This window comes from Cibotium barometz, chromosome 1 (genome assembly GCF_041138505.1).
Source record: "Cibotium barometz isolate CiBa-2024 chromosome 1, ASM4113850v1, whole genome shotgun sequence".
In the NCBI taxonomy this organism is placed as follows: Eukaryota; Viridiplantae; Streptophyta; class Polypodiopsida; order Cyatheales; family Cibotiaceae; genus Cibotium; species Cibotium barometz.
In genome coordinates, this window is record NC_141046.1 from 19,764,180 (window position 1) to 19,782,932 (window position 18,753).

General features: G+C 41.2%; 1 protein-coding gene and 1 non-coding gene across 2 annotated transcripts; both read left to right on the forward strand.

Moving 5' to 3' along the window:
• Positions 1 to 6,830: 6,830 nt before the first annotated feature.
• On the forward strand, positions 6,831 to 10,110 carry LOC147641700 (pentatricopeptide repeat-containing protein At2g13600-like). The gene has a single exon (XM_086798616.1). The coding sequence runs from the start codon at positions 7,012 to 7,014 to the stop codon at positions 8,695 to 8,697; it is 1,686 nt and encodes a 561-aa protein (XP_086654742.1). The 5' UTR covers positions 6,831 to 7,011; the 3' UTR covers positions 8,698 to 10,110.
• A 961-nt stretch (positions 10,111 to 11,071) lies between these two features.
• TRNAT-AGU (transfer RNA threonine (anticodon AGU)) lies at positions 11,072 to 11,145 on the forward strand. The gene has a single exon. It is a non-coding gene; the product is annotated as a tRNA-Thr (tRNA).
• The last annotated feature ends 7,608 nt before the right edge of the window (positions 11,146 to 18,753 follow it).

Consider the following 18,753-nt stretch of genomic DNA (forward strand, 5'->3'; position numbering starts at 1 on the left):
TTGATATATGTTTTTTTTGAAATAGAAATTTTTTTTATTTTTTCGAATTTAGATTATTGCTAGGTTTATATCGTCTAGATACTTACATGGAGCTTTGGGCTCCTTGGAATTTACAATCTAAGATTGCGAATGATTATGGATCAGCTTCATGTACATGTAATGTTTGTAAACTATGAAAAGTCTGATAAGTTAGATTTTCGGTGCATAGGCACCGGATAATACATATTTTTTTGATTTGCTATCTACAAGCTTGTCAAACGCCCTTCTTCTAAAGAATTGATCCACAAAATGAGTTTTGTAAGGTTTTATCTTTGCAGCATTTATTTTCTTAAAAAAAGTTTCTTTCAATAACTCTTATAACTATTTTTTGGACAGTTGGAGGCGTGGAGTATAGGCTTCCAAGGAGAGATAATCCAGTTGCTTGAAGATTGTTTTAACAGTTTGCCACATCAATTTTGTTAGAGTGGTGTAAAGAGAAGTAAATTGTGTGGTTCCTGTTAACTTATGAGCCAATTTATGTGTAGGTCAATGACGATGGTTTTGCATGGAGCATTAATCTACTTTTTTTTTGTCACTCTCTTTGACATTTTTTGTGGTGTGGATGATAGAGGATTTTATTGGCTTTGTACTGGTTTCTGGGCTAGACTCTATCTTTTGTGTTATCCTATCATGTAGTCATAATGAAAGTGAGAAGGCAACTAATATGACACTATTTGTAGCCTTCTTTATTTTATTCATGTTGTGAATTGGTTTTCTCAATACCACGTATGTTACCACTAGATTGGGTTGGAATGCTAGATGTATATGTATGCCAAGGTTGTGCGTGCTTCAAAGAAAAATAAGTGCTGTAGAAACTCGTTTTGTGGATACGTATGCAGCCAAATTTAGTGTGTTTTTAAAGTGGACCCTTGAAAAGATGCAGGGGGGAAGAGAGCTTGAGCTCTTGCAAGCACACACACACACTCACAAAACCCTAATAGAGAACACACAAGGTGAGAGGCTGAAAATCTTCTTCTTCTCTACTCAACACTCAACACACCATATACAAGAATAAGAGTACACACAATATGAAAGGTACTCAACCAAATACATACACGGGTTCTCTATAGTGTGAACCCGACTAAATGAGCTGGCGCTATAACTATGCCAGTCTCTAGAGTGGCTGTCACACAGCCTGTCATCCCACTGGCCACATATCACCCAAGATCTCACCAACCATGCCAGTGGTGTAAGTGCGGGGCCTATCCCCCAGGCGGGTCATCAGTGTCCACCGCCTCACTAGAGCTCGATATCTCAACACTCCCCCTCGAGCTCAACTCCATCTCATGTACACCAAGCGAAGCCCTGAATCTGCGGAGCTTCTCTGTACCCAATGCTTTGGTGAAGATGTCAGCTACCTGATCCTCTGTGCTGACATAAACAAGGTCAAGGTCTCCTGCCAAGACCTTCTCTCTGATGAAGTGGTAGTGGACCTCTATGTGCTTCGTACGAGCATGAAAGACTGGGTTCCTGGCCAACTGTATACTACTAATGTTGTCACAGAAAATGACAACTTGTCTATCCACCGATAGATCCAAATCTGCGAGTAGCTTTCTCAACCAAAGCTACCTCACATGCTGCCATAGCAGCTCCTCTGTACTCGGCCTCCGTACTCGATAGAGCAACCGTAGGCTGCTTCTTGCTGCTCCAAGTCACAGCAGCACTCCCCAAAGAAAACATGAATCCACTGGTAGATCTTCTGTCTGAAATACTACCAGCCCAATCAGCATCTGTGTACCCATGTACACATATCTCTGTCCCAATCTCATAGAATAGTCCACAATGTAAAGTAGACTTCACATACCTCAGTATGCGTCTCACAGCATCCAAATGCGGTTTCCGTGGAACCTGCATAAACTGACTCACCAACCCAACAGCATAGCTCAAATCTGGTCTGGTGATCGTCATGTAGATCAAACTTCCTACTATGCTCCTGTACATAGTAGGATCCTCCAAGATCTCTCCTGAATCTGCACTCAACTTGCCATTCTGATCCAATGGCACAGAAATAGGCTTACAGCCTGTCATACCATACTTGGACAACATGTCCAAGCCATACTGTCTCTGCAGTAATCCAATACCATGTGGTGACCTAATCACCTCAATGCCCAAGAAATATCTGAGCTCACCCAGATCCTTCATCTCAAACTTCTGTCTTAGCAAGATCTTTACATCAAAGATCTCTGCATCATGGTCCCCCGTAATGATCAAGTCATCTACATAGATGACAACAAGCACAACCCCTCTATCACCATGTCTCACATACAATGAGAAATCTGCATTGGCTACATGAAAGCCAATAGTGACAAGATATTCAGAAATCTTGTCAGACCATGCTCTTGGTGCTTGCTTTAAGCCATACAAGGCTTTCTTCAACCTGCAAACATGCTCGGGGTGACTCACATCCTCATAACCAGGTGGCTGCAACATATACACCTCTTCTTGCAAATCCCCATGCAAGAATGCATTCTTTACATCCATCTGATGTAAAGACCATTGCTTTGACGCAGCCACTGCTATCACAACTCTCACCGTTGCCATCTTGGCAACTGGGCTGAAAGTTTCCTCATAATCAATCCCATATGTCTGCGCATATCCTTTGGCTACCAATCTAGCCTTGTACCTGTTTATGCTTCCATCACTGTTATGTTTAACTTTGTACACCCACTTGCATCCAATGGCTTTCTTGCCTTCTGGCAATTGCACTAAATCCCAAGTTTCATTTCCATATAGTGCATCCATCTCCTCATCCATAGCTTTCTCCCAACACACATTTCCAATAGCCTCATCAATGCATGTGGGCTCAACAACCTGCACAACCTTTGCCATATATGCATAGTGATGTGCCACATAACCATCATAGGTAAATCTCTGCACAGGATTTCTCACTCTCCCAGATCTTCGCAGCTTCTCATTCATGGCTTCCATAGCCTTCTTTACACCAGGTGTTCTCATAGCTGGGATCCCAAGCTCCTCATCAAGGCTCATATCTGAGCCACTAGACTCTCCATCAACATGAGAATGCCCTGCAGAAATGTCAGGCATACCAAGGGGCTCAACCACTTTCTCTTTTCCTTTACGTGATGTAGTAATCACATTTGCAGGGCTGGTATTATGACGCAGCCTGCCACTCCATGGTCTATCAACAGACCCACTAGATGAGGACTCTCCTGGTCCACTCAAAGACTGTGATTGCTGACCTGCATTCTGTGCAACCACACTTCCACTCAAATCAGCCCCAACAGCTTCTTTTTCAGCAGCATACTAGCTGCTCATCTCATCAAATACAACATCCCTGCTTACCCTCAACTCACGTGTAGCAGGGTTATAACACCTGTATCCCTTTTGCTCAAGGGAATATCCAATAAACACACATTTTTCAGCTTTCGGATCCAGCTTAGTTCTCAGCTCATCTGGCACATGCACATATGCAATGCATCCAAAGACTTTCAGATGAGATAAATCTGGTTTTCTGCCAGTAAACCTCTCCTCTGGAGTTACATCATGTATGGCTGCAGTTGGAGTCCTGTTCATGATGTATACTGCTGTAGAAACAGCCTCAGCCCAATAGCAATGCGGCATATTCTTCTCTTCCATCAATGCTCGCGCAATCTCAGCAATGTGCCTGTTTTTTCGCTCAGCAACTCCATTTTGCTGCGGAGTGTATCTGCATGTAAACTGTCTCCGAATACCATTCTTCTTCAAAAATTCAGAGAACTCATTGGAGAAGTACTCTCCCCCTCCATCTGACCTTAGGCACTTTACATATTTCCCTGTTTGCTTTTCAACCAAAACTCTGAAATTCTGAAAGTGAGTGAACACCTCACTCTTCTCTTTCATGAAATATACCCACACTTTCCTTGTGTGGTCATCAATGAAAGTGACATAGTATCTGCAGCCTCCCATAGACACGGTCTTCGTAGGACCCCATACATCTGAATGCACAACATCTAGTGCATTTCTGCTCACATATCTGTTACGTGGAAACACATGCTTTGTTTGCTTCCCAAATTGGCATGCTTCACATATTTTCTGCATACCTTCCACTTTAAATTTTGGCAGCCCTGTCACAATTCCTTTTGTCTGCATAGACTTCAATCTCTGCACATTTACATGTCCAATTCTTTTATGCCATATGTCTGTGTCTGCAACAACTCCTGAACCATTTGCAAACATCGCAGCACTCATTTCAGGCATGTCTACATTCAATGTAAACATTCTGCCCACTCTGTTGCCTTTTGCAACCAACCTGCACTTGTCTTTAAAATCTTCAACATAACACCCATCAGGGTTAAACCGAACCTGCAAACCCTGCTCAATCATCTGGCCAACTGAAACCAGATTCTTTGTTATGTTCGGTACATGAAGTACATCTGCAAGGTACTTCACTTTGCCATCCTGCATAGACAATGGCACATCTCCAATGTGGGCAATTGGATGAGCAGTGTCATCCCCTGTTTCCACAAAACCTGGTCTTTTCGGGTTTTTCATCTCCTTGAATCACTTCCCATGACTCGTCATGTGGTTCGAAGCGCCTAAATCCACATACCATACATTATCTTTTTGTGCTGCATCAACATTTTCAGACATGGCATTCACAACATGCTGCATAACAAACAACCTTTCATTATCCTCATTATTTCTGCTTGAGGATGCATAGTTGTTTTGCTGCACTTTCCCATTTTGCATGTCAGCCTGCTTCTTATAACATTCTGACTGCACATGTCTAGGCTTACCACAATAATAGCATTCACGTGCATCATTATATTGCCTTTGCCAATTTCCACGGCCTCTTTGACTCCCCTTGCCTCTGAATTTGCCTCTTCCACCTGCGTGTTGTTGTTGTTGTTGTTGATTCTGGGACTACTGTTGTTGTTGCTGCTGTTGGCCATAATTCTGATTACCTGTTCGACCACCTCCTTGACCGCATCCATGGCCTCCTCTACCTCGTCCTCTTCCTGAACTCGTGTAGAAGGCCTGTTGCTCTGAACTGTTTTTGCTTTGTGAAGACTGTTGGTCTTCACCCAAGTTCTTCTCTTCGATAATCAGCATGGACACCAAATCTGTAAAGTTGGGAATGTTTTCCCGAGTCTGAATAGATGTCTTAAACGCCTTGTATTGTGGCCCGAGACCACATAGACAGACTTCCACCTTGTCATCATCATCTACTGACACACCAATAGATGCAAGGGATTCCACAATACCCTTTATCTTCAGCGCATAGTCATTCACAGACATGCTCTTTTTCTCCATAGTATGAAGTTCATTCTTCAACTGTATCTTGCGTGCCTTGGTATTTGTTTCATAAAGCTTTACCAAGGTGTCCCACGCCTCCTTGGGGGACTTGGCATCCTGAATGTGCCCAATCATGGTGTCCTGTATACTAATGGAAAGCCAATACATAACCTTCCTGGCTCCTTGGTTCCAGTCTTTAAACTCTTTCACATCTGCAGTAGTCGGATTTATATCCGGTATCTCCGGTGCCTCTTCATGCTCACCTTCTATGTAGTCCCAATAGCCTTTTCCCGTCAGGAAATTCGTCAACCTGAACCTCCAAGCATGGAAGTTATTCTTGTCAAGCTTCTCAGCCACAATCTGTGTTATGCCATCATTAGACATCTTGCCAAACACGCAATTTTACCAGAACCTGCACTCTGGTTTTTCCTGCACAAATGCTGTATTTTCTGCACAGCGGTACTGTAGTACTCTCAAATGTCACAACCAGTGACTTCAATGTGCATACATACACCCAATGGCAACTGTAGACCTCTTTGCAGCACCCACAGTGTCTGCACAGTCAATCTGTCTTCCTGCAGTTCTTAAAACAGAGTTCTGCAGAGAATCGATGACTTACCCGCAGTGCTCGAAATCGCCTGCTTTCTGAAAAACGGAGGTCCAGATGCGCCCGAAACGCGTTTTTGGCCCGAAAATTCAGTCCGTAGGACGTAGGACTGTATAGTTGCCCTATAGCTTCACTCCCGCGAAGAAAGCTCCTCAATCGGAGATCGTTTTCCGGTGCCTCCCGTAGAGCTCCCGACAAGGGTGTAGTCACCAACACAATAGGGAAGAGTAGTTGAAGCTCTTACCCTCGTACCGCTTCCTGTGGTTCTCTTGCTTGCAGCTCAGCCCTTAGCACGAACCAGGCTCTGATACCATGAAAAGATGCAGGGGGGAAGAGAGCTTGAGCTCTTGCAAGCACACACACACACTCACAAAACCCTAATAGAGAACACACAAGGTGAGAGGCTGAAAATCTTCTTCTTCTCTACTCAACACACCATATACAAGAATAAGAGTACACACAATATGAAAGGTACTCAACCAAATACATACACGGGTTCTCTATAGTGTGAACCCGACTAAATGAGCTGGCGCTATAACTATGCCAGTCTCTAGAGTGGCTGTCACACAGCCTGTCATCCCACTGGCCGCATATCACCCAAGATCTCACCAACCATGCCAGTGGTGTAAGTGCGGGGCCTATCCCCCAGGCGGGTCATCAGTGTCCACCGCCTCACTAGAGCTCGATATCTCAACAACCCTAAGGCCAAAAATGTATATGTATGCCAAGGTTGGTGCTTGCTTCAAAGAAAAACAAGTGCTATAGAAACTCGTTTTGTGGATACGTATGGCAAGCATGGTGTGTTCATATATAAGTAGCCAAGTTTAGTGTGTTTTTAAAGTGGACCACCCTGAGGCCCAAAATGGGCTTCAAATATAATGCCAATCTGGAAAACAAAAATTGATATGCAATGTGGATCCGCATCTATCTCCACGGACGATATGGGACGATATGTGGTGCTAGATGCCCAAGTCGGAGACGATACAAATGGAGAGCAGGAGACACACCTCCGTTCATCTTTACCTCGTCACCCTCTGGAATGTACGCGCCATGCTTGGATTTCTTCATCAACTCAGCCCAAGCAACAAAGATAGGCTTGCGTTGCTTGCAGCAGGAGTATATGGTGCACCATGGCTATATCTATGGAGCTTTACTACCGTCCTCCTTCATCAACAACCAGCCAGCCAGGAGCTATGGCGGGAAAAAAGCTTCAATTTGAAACATCGCGAGCACATTTCCACGCTAGGATCAAATTGGGCTATTTCCACACTGTCAAACCTGAAGAAAACGGGAGGTTTTTGACCAATTGCTATCTGATGACTGTCGGATTGACAGAAGAGACACCATCTCTTCTTGTCCAAGAAACCCTTTTGGGCGATTCCAACGAATCAGAATGTGCCCTAGACTTGCTGAACTCTCAGATGGGTCTTGCAACAGACATGGATGTGGATAGCTTAGCATTTGAGTTGCAAGAATGTAGCCATGCCATGGACCTTGCTGCAGGTGAACAAGTGCATGCCCACATCGTCAGTTGTGGCCACGACTCAGACAGGTACTTAGGCAATCTCCTTATCTTGATGTATGGAAACTGTGGCTCCATGGATGCTGCAGAAGCTGCGTTTAATAGAATCCCCATTCCAAATATATACTCTTCGAATATCTTGATCAATGCCTACGCCAAAAATGGTGATTTAAACAAGGCAAAAATAGCCTTTGACAACATGCCGCAGCGAAACGTCGCATCATGGAATGCCATGATCTCAGCATTGGCACAGGATGGGAACGGTGAGGATGCCCTGCAGTACTATCATGACATGTTGGCTCAGGGATTCAACCCAGATTTGATCACCTTTGTTTCTGCCATAGATGCATGTGCACATGCTGAAGCACTAGCTGAGGGTGTGAAGATACACTGCTCTACTATTGATTGTGGCTACTCATCAAACATTGTCGTGGGCACTGCACTAATCAACATGTATGGGCAATGTAGGAGTCTGGACACGGCAAGGGCAGTATTCCAGTACCTACCCCAGCATGATGTTATGTCTTGGAGTGCCATGATCGCGGCATGTGTCAAGAACGGATGCAACAAAAAAGCTCTTGACATGTTTCACCGCATGCAGCTTATAGGCCTCAAGCCCAGTAGAGCAACTTTCCTAGCCACTCTTGATGCATGTGGCAACCTCATAGCACTTTCCAAGGGCCATGAGATGCATGCGTGTATGGTCTCTGATGATATTGAATCAGACATTATTGTAGAGAATGCTCTTATAAACATGTACGGCAAATGTCGAAGTTTGCCCGACGCTGTCATTGTGTTTTGCAAAATGATGCAAAGGGACGTGATCACATGGAGTACCATGATTGTAGCACATGCAGCCAATGACCGACACAAGGAGGCTTTACGGCTGTTTTATCAAATGCAGACAGAGTGTATCAACCCAAACAACTTCACCTTCTCTATGGTTCTTGATGTGTGTGCAAGTATGAAAGCCCTTGCAGAGGGTCTCCTAATTCATAAACACATTATTTGCAGTGGGGTTGAAATGGATTTTATTGTGGCCATTGCCCTCATTAACATGTATGGCAAATGTGGGATGTTGGATGGTGCAAAGGCTGTGTTTGGCAGCCTAGTTGAACTGGAGGTGGCCACTTGGAATGCCATCATATCGGCGTGTGTACTCAATGGCCATGATGAGGAGGCACTGAAGCTGTTCAAAGAGATGCAGTCAAAAGGTGACAAACCTAACATGAGTACCTTCAGAATCATTGATGGTCCTAGTCCCACAGCTCACAGGCGAAAGCAGGAGATTTAATCTAGCAGAAATTGTGGATCTCACATTAAATGCTAGCGGGAGGAATGCAATTTTTTTTTCGCTTGCCACATTTTGCTTTGGTGGAGGGTAATTTCACAAACATGAAGGCATCTTTGGATGGCTATTGAGCCAAGCCCTGTTGAAGATGTGCATAGCAAGGAATGACAAGTGGAACCTATGAGTCTTTCTTGTTACATGGCTACCAATGTTACATGCCCATCTTCACGTAAAAACAATCTCATCAGAAATTTTGGATGGAATCTCATTCTAAGGGCTTTATGCATCTGCCCTACCCTTTCTAGCTGTCAAGTAATTTGATGATAGGGTTGAGAATGGATGGGTAATTCTGCCCATCCATCTGCAGTCATTATGAGGTTGTGTAAATCCTTCAACTAATGGAATTCTGACGATTTGGAGGACGTCGCAATGTAAAATACCTACATTTGTGTGGTGTGTATGCCATGAATGTGTCAGGCACCAGGTTTTCTCAGGCCCACCCAGGGGCATGCGCAGGGTGGGGTGATGGGGGTGGTTGTTGGGGGAGCTTAGTTGTAGAGCACTATCCGGGCTCATATGTAAGGCTTTGTACCTTATGGCTAAGGATTTCTTTCTATGGAAGATGCTGTACTCCCTTCCATGATATTCGAAACCAACATCGTGGTTTGGTCCTAGAGATTCATTTTTCAATCGACATACCTTAGATGTTTAAGTAGGACTTTACCATGTCAATTTTATAACAGGCTGCAAGTGTTTCACATTTTATGTGGCTCTTCTTAGAAGGTGGCCGGGAAGCACAGGTCTTGGCAGAACTGTGTGTTTTTGCTGGAGGCCAAAGGCTACATAGTTTGTAATGGTATGTTATATGTTCCTGCTGGAGAAGGAATTAAAAAGAAAGAGATTTTCGTCATCTGTACCATTGACTGCCATGGGTGTGGCCTGTACACATGGTTTTTGACTCCAAGGTGTTTTTTTGATGTACTACCTGTACACTTCCATTATCCCCCTACATGGTTAAAGCAGTTTCTCGCAGACAATGCATCAATCATCCAGTTTTTTTTTGACTCAATGTAAAACTTGAAGTTGGCCTCAATGGAGTTTGGGTGGGTGATGATGAGGGAGGGGATCTTGTGGCTGCCTGCTACGTGTTCACCTTTTTCCTTGGGAGGCTGGTGGATGTGTGAGTACAAGTATTATCTCATGCCCTAGCTTTTGCATTTCTTCTAAATGTTTTAAAGCTATCAAAATCATCAGGACATGATGTTGTGGATGCATTAGCGTCAGGCCTCCAGGCCAGTTTCACTGGTATTTTTATGGGGTTTGACTCACTAACTTGCCTTCATGTTCAAGAGAGTAGAAGAAGCGTGATTGTAATTAGCTTTTACTAGGCATAAATATGGGATTTGCTTTTTTACATATATTTTTACAACATTGTAGAAGAGCCACATGTCACAGAGTGATTCTAACACACCTAGTGTGTGGCAGGATTAACAAGAACCTACTTCAACAGCGAAATTGCTGCAATTTAGAGGGAATCATTTGAATTGCAAATGAAGTGAGCATCTACCCAGGCTCTATTCAAGTCTTTGTTGGTCAACAAGACCCTTCTGCAAAATGCAGCAAAATTGCATGCAACGTGCAATAAGGTTGCCTCATTAAATCATTCATACATACACTGGTTTTTTGTTTAGATTCTTGATGTGTTCCCCCACTTAGCCCCTGAATGCCTTCACAGAGTAAAAGTATCTTTATGAAGTAACCTGTAATCATTGACCAGTCTCAAGTAAATGATTCCTGATGTGCTCCCCCACTATACCTCTAAATGAAGTAACCTGTAATCATTGACCAGTCTCTAGTAAATGAATCTTGATGTGCTCCCCCACTATAACCCCTAAATGCCTTCACAGAGTAAAAGTATCCTATAAAGTAACCTGTAACCATTGATTAGTCTCATGAAATCTCTAGTCTTTGCTCAGTCTCAAGTAACTTCTGAGCTTTTGAAGGGCTGCTTCCAAATTTTATAACGTCCGGAAGCATTGAGTATCTCCTATGAGTCGGTACGGTAGGCGGACCTGTAATGGCACACCCACCAGATAAAGAGACACGCCTGAAGGGAAAAACAATGGTAAACACTGATGGATTTCTTGTTCTCTTACCTACCCCCTGCTGCACATGCAACAAACATACTCTCCCATAGGAGATGTCCAATAGTCTCACAGTAGATGCCCGAGTGGGCAAACTCAACATAGGGTAGGACGGCCATTACTAGAGCTCGTTGATAGAAGGTACATTCATGGTAAATTTTAAGCTTTAATGTATTTTTTGTGATATTATCATTTAATTCTTATTTTTTAAATAGGCATCTAATGAACAGCAAGCTTTCATAGCTCAGTTGGTTAGAGCACCCGTTTAGTAAGCGGGAGGTCTTGAGTTCAACTCTCAATGAAAGCAGGGCAAAAAACATACTCACCAGAATGTGAATATGTTTTTTTCGTGATTTGTTTATTACGAGCAGGCTTCAATTCTCCTTACAAGCGCACCAAATATATCTGACGATATCTGAAATGTAGACTCACCTAATTTATGTTATAAACTCGAATCTATACAATTATTACTTCATAAAATATAGTAACTTATACAAATAAAAGTTTCGTTATGTAGAAATCAAAGCTCCATCCTTGGGTTCACCCAGATACTAGGGATACACGTATGATGAGTGTTCACACCCATGGCATTATCTAGACTCGAGGGAGTGTATCCTCGAACGCTCTCCATCCTTAGATCATAGAAATTGCTTAAATCATAGGCATTTTATGAGGAAAATAAGTGGTGGGAGCTAGTGATATTGTTACAACGTCAACAATCATATCCTTGGACACTCCATCCTTGGGTTATAGAGACTACATTCACAACTTCAACAAGTAGAGTGTTGAAAAGCATAGAATCCATAGCAATATAGGATGATACAGCACCAGTTAGCATATTAATGTAAACATTTGTTTTTATTATGAGGTTCTTGAGCGACAATCGTTATGCCTAGAGCACAAAGGGGACACGTGACTACGGTGTGGCCAATCAAGTTCACATCGGGATAGGAGGTTCGACAATCGTTATGCCTAGAGACTTGGTGATGTGTAGCATAAAGGGGACACATGATTATGGTGTGGCCGATCAAGTTTACATTGGATAGGAGGATCAATAATCGTTATGCCTAGAGACTTGGTGATGAATAGCACACAGGGGACACATGAGTATGGTATGGTCGATCAAGTTCACATCAGGATAGGAGGTTCAACAATTGTTATGCCTAGAGACTTGGTTTTGGGCTTCTCAGGCTCTTCCATGGCTTGATGCTCCGCTCTTTTTGGCTCTCCCTTAGGCTCCTCTTTAGGCTCTCCCTTGGGTTGATGCTCTAACTTGGATTTAATTTTGTTTCGTCTTTTAATCTTCTTTCTTTTTTGTTCTTCTTCACTTACATATTCTACTTTAGCCACTTCGGGCTCTTCTATAATTGAATTTGGATCCTGTTTAGCACCTTGGGTTTCTTGTCCAGCAATATCAGTTTCTTCTTCTATAACCTGATGCAATTTCCAAAAGTTTCAATATCAATTTTGAATGGAAAAAATTTATTTCCTTAAGTTTTTCATCTCTAACCTATAATGTAAATATATAATCAGTAATAATAAGATTTAAAATTTTCAAGTTTAATAAGGAAATGTAATAAGACTTACATTGAGTTGTCCTACATTATGAGAGAAGTAAGCCTGAAAAATATACTTTGTATTAAAAAGCGTTCTCGGTCTGCAAGAAAACATGTCTTGTTACTTTGTTACCTATTCAATTTATATTTGCACTTAGTGTGCATGATGGCATGAATTTCAATTGTCAAATATTGAATAGTGATATACTTACTTGTATACGACCAATTCTCATGCAAGCTTTCATCCTCCATACAAAGTTCCAATACAGAAACTATTCTCTTGCAAACATCCGAAAAGTATTGATTTTATAAGTAGTGTCACCACTTCAAAGCAATAAAAAGTCATAACTTATGCTTATGTCTACTCATAATATAACATCTAGAAGGGAGTTTGGTGCAGAATTTAGAGCGTATGTTTCATGCCATCCTAAGTCAATCATTGCTAGACTCTAATATCTCCTATTAAACAAATATACCGCATAGATGGAGAAACATATTTGTATAAAATACTCAAAAATTATAAATACATAAATCTCACAACCACATACATTTGGTGGTAGAGAAAAATGATGACTATTATAAACTAAAGGGTCAAAATATGTAAATCGTGCTTGCAGATCAGTATCTATATGGTTAGGTGACAGAAGCAAAGGAGGTATAAGGGGATCCAAAATAAAAATAGGCAATTCATCACCATTTGCAAGATTTGACCTCAGCAACCTCATGTGCAAAGATAATCTTATCAGTGACTTCTACATGAATCATTTTTAAAGCCTATATGTCTTTTAAACCTAAGTATACCAATTCCATCATCTAACATATTTACATCAAATGGAGGACCAATGTCTTATAGTTTTCTCTTTATAGTACCCTAATTTACACTAAATTGTGCATTGCACTTATTGGCAGCTTTGAGTTCTTCTTCTTTCTTGGCTTCTTGTTCTTTGTTCTTCTTAACTTCTTCAGCCTAAGCATGCAACCTTGTGTCACTTTCATGTTTTACTTCTGTAATCTTCACCTCATCCTTAGACTTCCTTGTAGAAGGAACTACTAGGATGTCTTCTATTTTTTTGTCTGTAACATCCACAGGGTGCAAAAGCTTGTCATACCTATATCTCATAGTTATAAGAGTGTTCATATCTTTATCCATTATAGTCACCCTATGAGTATGTGCTACAAGAACAAAGGTATCCTGAAACCACTTAATCAAGAATTCCTTAGTTGCCTTTTGCTCTCTCTGCAAACACCACAAGAGTGTAGTTGAGAAGCAGTTGAATTGTACTCTTTCATTTCAAAGAGTCCTCACTATTCTCTGAAAAGGAGCCTTTAGTATAGCTAAACCCATAGCATTTTATTGCCTTCTGATATCCCTTAATACACCCAAGTGTTGTGTCACTCTCCTTTCCCTACTTCTTTGAATAATAGACATAGGCGTCCCTTAATACACCCAAGTGTTGTGTCACTCTCCTTTCCCTACTTCTTTGAATAATAGACATAGGTGTCCCTTTTCCAACACTTTTCCCAACCTTTTTCATGGTGGCTATCTTTTCTATTTAGGACCCTTTCCTTGAACAATTCTTATAGTTTTCTTTGTCCTTGCCATATGATCTAGAAAGAAACAACCAAAAAAATTAGACAAATTACTCTTTTTTATTTTACTATACAGAAGAAATCATATATACGAGTAAAATCCTTCAGCCAAATCCTAGAATGGGTTGTAGGGCATGCATGGAGCACACATAATGGCCAAGAATGGAATGTAAGGCATAGAGCATGCACACATGGCTAATAGAGGTTTCAAACAGCATGGAGCACACACACATGGCCAAGAGAGGGCTTCAAACAACGTGGAGCACACACACATGGCCAAGAGAAGGTCTTCAAACAAGGCAAAGTACCATGAAAAGAAATTTCTCAAGAACACCACATGTGGAGACACCTATGGAACACCACCTATGAAGAGCATGGCTAGTTATTCTGAATTGCCAAGAGAGGGCTTCAAACGGCATGGTACACACCCACATGGCTAAGAGAAGGGATTCAACTTGGAGCACACACACATGGCCAAGAGAAAGGCTTCAAAATAGCATGGGGCACACACCCAAGACCAAGAGAAGGGCTTCAAACATGGCAAAGTACCATGAAAAGCGATTTATCTAGAACACCACCTTTGGAACCCTAGAATCATTTTTCATGGTACTCCATCTTTTGAGCCAGGTAGCCCAAAATGGTAGTCGGGCCTCAAAGAGCCTTGCTAACTATTCTCAATAGCTAACACCAAAAGAGGATGACAACACCAAGTACCCTTGAAAGTGATTTTGCATCAAGTCCACTTTTAGAGCCCTGAAATCACTTTCCATGGTACTTCATCAGCTAAAGCAAAGGCCCACATATAAATATAGTAGAGGAAAGATATTTCTTATTGTTACCATCAGAGCAGGAGGGGAGCTTGATGAATCTAGCAGAGTAGGAGGAGAGCCTAGTGAAGAGACATCTCCTAAGGAGAGCTTGATGAATCCAACAGTAGGAGGAGAGCTTGATGGAGACATATCCATGAACTGCTGAAGAAGAAGACAAATGGTGCACTATAAAGATTGTTCCTATGGAGAAGAATGAGTGGGCAATGATACTACAATGTGATAATTCCATGGAAACACTAAAATTCTCGAAAAGGAGTGGGCAGTGAAAAAGGACAAATGACACTAAATGGTGATAATATCATGCACGTGCCGAAAATCTCACACAGGGGAGTGGGCGGCAAAAAGGACAAATCATACCAATTCTATGCACATGCTGGAAATCATGGCATGTTATACGGAACAACAGTAAAGTGGCAGGATTCCCAAAAAAAACATTCTTCCTTTTGTGTGCTCCAAACCATCATTTCTTTTTCATTTTTGAGATCCAAACCCTCTGTGCCTTCCTCTCAAGCCCACACCAAAATCTACAAAGAAGAGCTTCCCATCTGAACAAGAGTTCTCTAAAATTCAAAAGCATCTGAAGATATTGAATTGGGGTGAACCAAAATTTATGCAAGGTGATGTTGATGTTACTGAAGAGAAGGATACTCGTGCAGGAAGTTCAATTAATCTATGGAAAGATAATATATTGGTTTTTGATGAAAATCCAAAGCTATATATACATGTTAGCAAATTAGTGTTATACATTGTGTTTGTTTTAAGGCTATTATATATGTGGTACTAACTTTGTATATTGTTTTGTAGCTTAGTGTTGACCATAATGATTTTCTTCTTGGAGAAAAAGAAAAGAGAGAAAAGGGTCATGGAAAAGATATTGCATTAGTGCACTACATGAAGTATTTGCATAATTCAAAGTTGTTGATTTTCCATCACAAATATACAAAAGACATAGAACTTGAATTTCAAAGGAATAACAACGTTCCTTGGTGGCTCTCAAGTGAAAGCATGATAAGGTAGACTAAAAACCTATCCTAGACAATGGTTTACAACTGGTGTGAAATTCAAGTTCAAAAAACTTTTAAAAACGCCAATAACCAAGGCAAACCAACTCTCAAGTTAAGGAGATCATGAGCCTAGTCCAAAAAAAAAGTCCCATCAAGTCTGAAAAATCTCAAAAAAACCCCAAAACCAAGCCAAACCAGCCCTTGTTGACTTGGGGGTGTGAGTCCACAGACTCGCACAAAAAAGATATAATTATGGCCATGTGAGTCGTGAGCCTAGAGATATGAGGGATGAGCATGATGTGAACTTGTAGACGTGAGCCTGGAGACATGAGCCTAGAGGTAGGTATTGACCAATTATTATTAACTTGAAGACTTTTAAGGACATACCTTGAAGACTTGTAAGGACATATCAACTATTTCTAACCAATTATTACTACCTTGAAGACTTGTTAAGGACATATCTACTCATGCCCTTGTAAGATTTTTCTAGTCACATATATTATATACCAGCTACAAATTCCAAGGAAAATTCTTGTCCTTTACAATTATTAGAGAATTAAAGTATAATTATTTTCCAATAAGTGCACACTAACTGTGTCATAGGCCCAATTCATACCCCAAGAAAGCTTATTTCATAAAAGGAAAGTACGTGAGCCTAGTTCATACAAAAAAAAATGAATGTGTAAACATGGACCTCCATATGTGAACCTGAACACATGAGCTTATAGACATGAACTTACATATATGAGCATGTAGACGTGAGTCTAAAGGCATGAACCTACAAAGGTGATCCTGCAACATGAGACATGAGACGTGAGCCTAGTGCAAAAAAAAAAACATGAGACATGAACCTAGCGTTTAAGAAAATGTTTGAAACCATTTTCAGACCTACTTGAGAAGCACTAAAGACCTTTGGTGTGAACCTGCTCTGGACTAATTGTTGGAAACGATAATACATTTCATTGTAGTGCATCAAACCACACTTCCTCAAACCCACCAAGTCTTCGATCCTAGAAAACAACCAACACTCATAGGCAGAGTGCTCCCTTGTTAATAAGAAGACTATACTCCTTCAAGATCCACCTCAAGTGAGCAGCTTTGGGAAGAAATGAGCCAATGAAACATAGACATGAGTAGAGGAACAACAAAAAACCTAGAAACAGGAGCCATCACTGTCCTCGAAGCTCCACATTCACCAACTCACTCTATAAACAACGCCATAAATTTTATGGAAAGAAAATTAAAATGCCCTATTTTTGGGTGAAGCCCCAATGAAGGAGTGGGAGCAAGACCAAGAACCTTAAGGTTCACTCCATTAGAAAATGGTCAAACCATGTCAAACGCCATAATGTTTCAAATATTTGGTGTTGATCTTGAGCTGGGTTTATCTTAAGCCAATAAGTAGCCCAACAACGGCAATTACGATACAATTGTTCCTCAATACACCCAACAACAAGCACACAACACAGCGCAAGTAGGAGTCCCGCTCTTCACAAGATCTCATTATAGAAGCGAGTTTACCATGGAATCAAGTTCCGGTTCTTCTTCGTTTGGATGAGGAACATGCACATGAAGTGTGAAGATCCAGCGTTTGGGACTACCTGAATACAAAAGGATCCATGAGATCTTTCTCATAATGTGTCCTTAGTCGCAACAACAAGCCTATACATAGGAAGGGTGAAGATCCAGTGTCTGGGACTACCTCAACACAAAGGGATCCATGAGAGCATTCTCATAACATGTCCTTAGCCGCAACAACAAGCCTATAACCTTAAAGCCAGCAGGCCGACATAGAACAACTTCCTGATGTGAATTATGTAGCAAGTTTCTAGGCATAACGATTGTTGAACCTCCTATCCCAATGTGAACTTGATTGGCCACACCATACTCATGTGTCCCCTCTATGCTACACATCTAAGTCTCTAGGCATAATGATTGTTAAACCTCCTACCCTGATGTGAATTGTGTAGCAAGTCTCTAAGTATAAATTGTTGAACCTCCTATCCCGATGTGAACTTGATCGGCCACACCATACTCATGTGTGCCCTTCCTGAGATGGAGTTTGAGAAGGATTGTGAGCCACAAGAGGAACAACCAACACAAGAACCTAAGCAATAGGAGGAGTAGCCAAAACAAGAGTCTAAAAGCCACAGGAACACGAGTCCAAGGAAGAGTCCAACTCACAACAAAATAGTAATGATGAACCGCAAGTGGATGAAACAAGAGAGCCTGCACCACCAACACCATAGAACATTGTCTAGAAGATCCCAACAAAGATGGTTTTGTATATTGTATAAAAATTAAAGATCCATTAAATACTACTTGTGACTAAAATACACTTATTGTTACTTGGGAATCAATGAAAGTAAAGAATTTTCCAGATCCTTATATGTCATTATTTGCTCTTTTCTCTTTGTCACCTGAATGTGAAAGCAATGCAAATGTAAGAGCCTACTTCTAAGGGCCCTATTTCAGCATCACTTCCTCGAGAATCCCCACTTCACTTTGGTATACTGAATGTAGATACAAATTCAAATACATACAAAACGCTATCTTGTAACTTTCACATGTAATTTGAAAATGCAAATCTTTATAGCAACTCTGTATCTTTATTTTGTAAATCTTTTTTGAGCTTCACCATGCACTTTCACTTGAACATCAATAACCTGCATGTTTTCTAAGTCCTCTTCAAGAGGCACAAGTAGATTTTGAACTCTATGTGGCCTTGTATAGAAAAAGGATAGTTTCAAATTCTGGCTTCTAATGTGGCCTTGTATAGAAAAAGGACAATTTCAAATTCTAGCTTCTAATGATATATTTGCATGATAGTGTTTTGGTCACAACCATGCACATTATATCATCTGTTTCTCTTGTCAAGAATATCCATTCTTATATTTATAGAAAAAAACATTGTTTTTGTTGTGATTCTAACAAC